Below are 5,171 nucleotides of genomic sequence, written 5' to 3'. Positions count from 1 at the left end.
CCCGACGACCCCGGGCCAAAGACGACCCGGGCCAAACCCGGCCGACCCGGGCCAAACCCAGACCCGGGCCAAACCCGGTAGACCCCGGGCCAAACCCGGACGACCCGGGCCAAACCCGTAGACCCCGGGCCAAACCGACGACCCGGGCCAAACCCGGCCAAACCGACGACCCGGGCCAAACCCGGCGGGCCAAACCGGTAGACCCCGGGCCAAACCCGTAGACCCGGGCCAAACCCCGGGCCAAACCCGGTAGACCCCGGGCCAAACCCGGACGTAGACCCCGGGCCAAACCCGGTAGACCCCGGGCCAAACCCGGACGACTGACCTACAGTAAACGGCATTCATCTTAAGGCAGGCAGGTGACACGACTACATACAGGATCACAGTCAGAGTAGCCCTTCTCTCTTCCACATTCTGGGAATCCCTCCACTCTCCCTCTGTCATCCATCCAGACACTGCCCAGGCAGGCAGGCACCTTCCAGGTGAATGATTGACCCTGGTGGATTAGTGTAGGCACCCTTCAGGTATTAACAGCAGCAGTCATCAACATGGTCACATGATGCCTCCAATCCATCAGCCATTCTCCTCTATTTGGCTTATCTTGATAAGAGGAGCGGGTTACTTATTGGCACCCTGGTAGACACACACACACACACACACACACACACACACACACACACACACACACACACACACACACACACACACACACACACACACACACACACACACACACACACACACACACACACACACACACACACACACACACACACACACACACACACACACACACACACACACACCTCTGGGAGTTGACCCTGATATAGTTGAATCTGTCCTTATGGAAGACAGCTCGTTAACCAGCGTTATGTGGAGACAGGGTGTATTTTAAGCAATTCATTTGCAACTCGGGAGCCAAACTGGAACTTTTAAATATTGACCACTGCACTGAGAAAATTAATGAGAAGAAAGTATTTGGGAGTATCATTATGCATAGAAGCATCCAGGAGATTGAGTAGACCTGACATTTGACCTCTTATAGCCCTGCCTGATGGTTAACGTGATTGGCTACAGTGTGAGAGCCAATGATCTATTAAGAATTAGCTCCCGGACTGTTACACAAGGCTGTAGGTTTGGAATGAAGTGTGTCACTGCACAGCAGGTTTGTGCTCTGTCCCTCTGTCCCTCTGTCCCTCTGTCCCTCTGTCACCCTGTTCCTCTGTCCCTCTGTCCCTCTGTCACTCTGTCCCTCTGTCCCTCTGTCCCTCTGTCCCTCTGTCCCTCTGTCCCTCTGTCACTCTGTCCCTCTGTCACTCTGTCCCTCTGTCCTCTGTCCCTCTGTCCCTCTGTCACCCTGTCCCCTGTCCCTCTGTCCCTCTGTCCCTCTGTCACTCTGTCCCTCTGTCCCTCTGTCACTCTGTCCCTCTGTCCCTCTGTCCCTCTGTCACTCTGTCACTCTGTCCCTCTGTCCCTCTGTCACCCTGTCCCTCTGTCCCTCTGTCCTCTGTCCTCTGTCCTCTGTCACTCTGTCCCTCTGTCCCTCTGTCCCTCTGTCCCTCTGTCCCTCTGTCCCCTGTCCCTCTGTCCCTCTGTCCCTCTGTCCCTCTGTCACCCTGTTCCTCTGTCCCTCTGTCCCGCTGTCACCCTGTCCCTCTGTCACCTTGTCCCTCTGTCCCTCTGTCACCCTGTCCCCCTGTCACTCTGTCCCTCTGTCCCTCTGTCCCTCTGTCACCCTGTCCCCCTGTCCCTCTGTCCCTCTGTCACCCTGTTCCTCTGTCCCTCTGTCCCGCTGTCACCCTGTCCCTCTGTCACCCTGTCCCCCTGTCCCTCTGTCCCACTGTCACCCTGTCACTTCTTCCCTTTCTCTCTACTCTCTATGGCTTTGTATCTGGTCTCTCTCGACAGCCGGCACCTGGGAGTCTTCCAAGCAATGTTCCAGCATGGTTCAGGTTGGCAAGGTGGTTCACTATAAAGGGTTTTTGTAAGGAGTGTTGAGTAACAAATAAATAAATAAACTACACAAAAGTGTCCCATTTATTTTCTCTATCAAAATAACTTTTTGTGGAGGATGAAGTTGACAGCTCAACAAGTATCAATAATCAACCGGGTATCACAGTCGTGAGTGCCACAGGAGCGTATCACCCTGTCTTTCTAGCTAGGTTGTAGTTTTTCTAATCATCCTGTCTTATCTAGCTAGGTTGTAGTTTTTATCATCCTGTCTTTCTAGCTAGGTTGTAGTTTTTTTGTCATCCTGTCTTATCTAGCTAGGTTGTAGATTTGTTAGCATTCTGTCTTTCTAGCTAGGTTGTAGTTTTTTAGCATTCTGTCTTTCTAGCTAGGTTGTAGTTTTTTAGCATTCTGTCTTTCTAGCTAGGTTGTAGTTTTTCTAATCATCCTGTCTTATCTAGCTAGGTTGTAGATTTGTTAGCATTCTGTCTTTCTAGCTAGGTTGTAGTTTTTTAGCATTCTGTCTTTCTAGCTAGGTTGTAGATTTTTATCATCCTGTCTTATCTGGCTAGGTTGTAGTTTTTATCATTCTGTCTTATCTGGGTAGGTTGTAGTTTTCTAATCACCCTGTCTTATCTAGCTAGGTTGTAGTTTTTAGCATTCTGTCTTTCTAGCTAGGTTGTAGTTTTTATCATCCTGTCTTATCTAGCTAGGTTGTAGTTTTTATCATCCTGTCTTATCTGGGTAGGTTGTAGTTTTTATCATCCTGTCTTATCTGGGTAGGTTGTAGTTTTTATCACCCTGTCTTATCTGGGTAGGTTGTAGTTTTTATCATCCTGTCTTATCTGGGTAGGTTGTAGTTTTTATCATCCTGTCTTATCTGGGTAGGTTGTAGTTTTTATCATCCTGTCTTATCTGGGTAGGTTGTAGTTTTTATCATCCTGTCTTATCTGGGTAGGTTGTAGTTTTTATCACCCTGTCTTATCTGGGTAGGTTGTAGTTTTTATCATCCTGTCTTATCTGGGTAGGTTGTAGTTTTTATCATCCTGTCTTATCTGGGTAGGTTGTAGTTTTTATCATCCTGTCTTATCTGGGTAGGTTGTAGTTTTTATCATCCTGTCTTATCTGGGTAGGTTGTAGTTTCTTGTCCACACTGTGTTACTGCAGAGCCTAGTGCCATGGTGCCCGTGGTGTGTGCTTGGTGCTCCATGGTGTGTGCTTGGTGCCCGTGGTGTGTGCTTGGTGCCCATGGTGTGCTCCGTGGTGTGTGCTTGGTGCCCGTGGTGTGCTCCGTGGTGTGTGCTTGGTGCCCGTGGTGTGTGCTTGGTGCCCGTGGTGTGTGTCATCTTGGTGCTCCGTGGTGTGTGCTTGGTGCCCGTGGTGTGTGCTTGGTGCTCCATGGTGTGTGCTTGGTGCCCGTGGTGTGTGCTTGGTGCCCATGGTGTGCTCCGTGGTGTGTGCTTGGTGCCCATGGTGTGTGCTTGGTGCCCGTGGTGTGCTCCGTGGTGTGTGCTTGGTGCCCATGGTGTGTGCTTGGTGTCCGTGGTGTGCTCTGTGGTGTGTGCTTGGTGCCCATGGTGTGTGCTTGGTGTCCGTGGTGTGTGCTTGGTGCCCGTGGTGTGCTCCGTGGTGTGTGATTGGTGCCCATGTTGTGCTCCGTGGTGTGTGATTGGTGCCCGTGGTGTGCTCCGTGGTGTGCTGCTTGGTGCCCATGGTGATGTGCTCCGTGGTGTGCTCCGTGGTGTGTGCTTGGTGTCCGTGGTGTGTGCTTGGTGCCCGTGGTGTGCTCCGTGGTGTGCTGCTTGGTGCCCGTGATGTGCTCCGTGGTGTGCTCCGTGGTGTGCTCCGTGGTGTGTGCTTGGTGTCCGTGGTGTGCTGCTTGGTGCCCGTGGTGTGCTCCGTGGTGTGCTGCTTGGTGCCCGTGATGTGCTCCGTGGTGTGCTCCGTGGTGTGTGCTTGGTGTCCGTGGTGTGCTGCTTGGTGCCCGTGGTGTGCTCCGTGGTGTGCTGCTTGGTGCCCGTGATGTGCTCCGTGGTGTGCTCCGTGGTGTGCTCCGTGGTGTGCTCCGTGGTGTGCTGCTTGGTGCCCGTGGTGTGTGCTCTCTGCTCCAGTATTAGTGTGTTTGTCAGAGTGTGGATTCATTTGCCGGAGTGGGGAAGTGTGTGAGCGTGCTAGCAAGGGGATCACAGGTGTGTTTCTGCGCTCCGCAGAGAGAGCCCCCACCGCCCAACCCCCACGTCCCTATGCATCCTGGGTAATATCAGCCCACAGAGCACCTGCGTCCCTCTCCCACTCACCCCACACACACCTCTAATAGCAGCTTATCAGGCAGTAATATGGTTTCTGTAATGCCCAGCTGTGGTTACTCAGCCCCACAATATACACACACACACAATACACACTCACACACGTATACACACACACACACACACACACACTGTCCCTGCAGTCTCAATAAGCACATCCTGTACTGTCCAACTGACTCCGTTAGCATTAGGGTAGCTAGACCACCACACAGACAGACAGTGCCACACAGATGGATAAATGGAGCTCTGTCTTTCTGTCACACACACACACACACACACACACACACACACACACACACACACACACACACACACACACACACACACACACACACACACACACACACACACTGCAGCGTGATGACAGCCCCCCCCACACACACACACACACACACACACACTGCAGCGTGATGACAGCCCCCCCACACACACACTCCCGTCATCTCCCTCAAACTAATATTATCCACCAAATACACAATGATGCCTTTTATTGTGTCTGTGTAACTATGGCCATGTGTGTGTGGCCCACATACACCACTACAGTTAGCTGGGATGTGTTTCAATTGCGGCAGGCTGATTCTGAATAGATCACTTTGGAGAGGAACCAGAGGAACCCCTACCCCACCCCTGAGGAACCAGAGGAACCCCCACCCCACCCCTGAGGAACCCCACCCCATCCCTGAGGAACCAGAGGAACCCCCACCCCACCCCTGAGGAACCAGAGGAACCCCCACCCCATCCCTGAGGAACCCCACCCCATCCCTGAGGAACCAGAGGAACCCCCACCCCACCCTGAGGAACCCCCACCCCATCCCTGAGGAACCAGAGGAACCCCCACCCCACCCTGAGGAACCCCCACCCCATCCCTGAGGAACCAGAGGAACCCTTACCCCTGAGGAACCAGAGGAACCCTTA

General features: G+C 52.8%; 1 protein-coding gene across 1 annotated transcript; it reads right to left on the bottom strand.

The window, feature by feature from the left end:
- Positions 1 to 3,120: 3,120 nt before the first annotated feature.
- Positions 3,121 to 4,092, bottom strand: LOC127916627 (small histidine-alanine-rich protein-like). Its single transcript, XM_052498935.1, has one exon. It carries the CDS (start codon positions 4,090 to 4,092, stop codon positions 3,121 to 3,123), a length of 972 nt encoding a protein of 323 aa, XP_052354895.1.
- Between the last annotated feature and the right edge of the window lie 1,079 nt (positions 4,093 to 5,171).

The sequence above is a fragment of the Oncorhynchus keta genome, chromosome 37, assembly GCF_023373465.1.
Source record: "Oncorhynchus keta strain PuntledgeMale-10-30-2019 chromosome 37, Oket_V2, whole genome shotgun sequence".
Lineage (NCBI taxonomy): Eukaryota > Metazoa > Chordata > Actinopteri > Salmoniformes > Salmonidae > Oncorhynchus > Oncorhynchus keta.
The sequence above is the reverse complement of the archived record's forward strand: the minus strand, read 5'-3'. Positions and strand labels throughout refer to the sequence as shown.

What these genes read in the sequence shown, in the direction of transcription:
- LOC127916627 (XM_052498935.1), bottom strand. Translation starts at nt 4,092, where the DNA reads ATGAATCCACACTCTGACAAACACACTAATACTGGAGCAGAGAGCACA.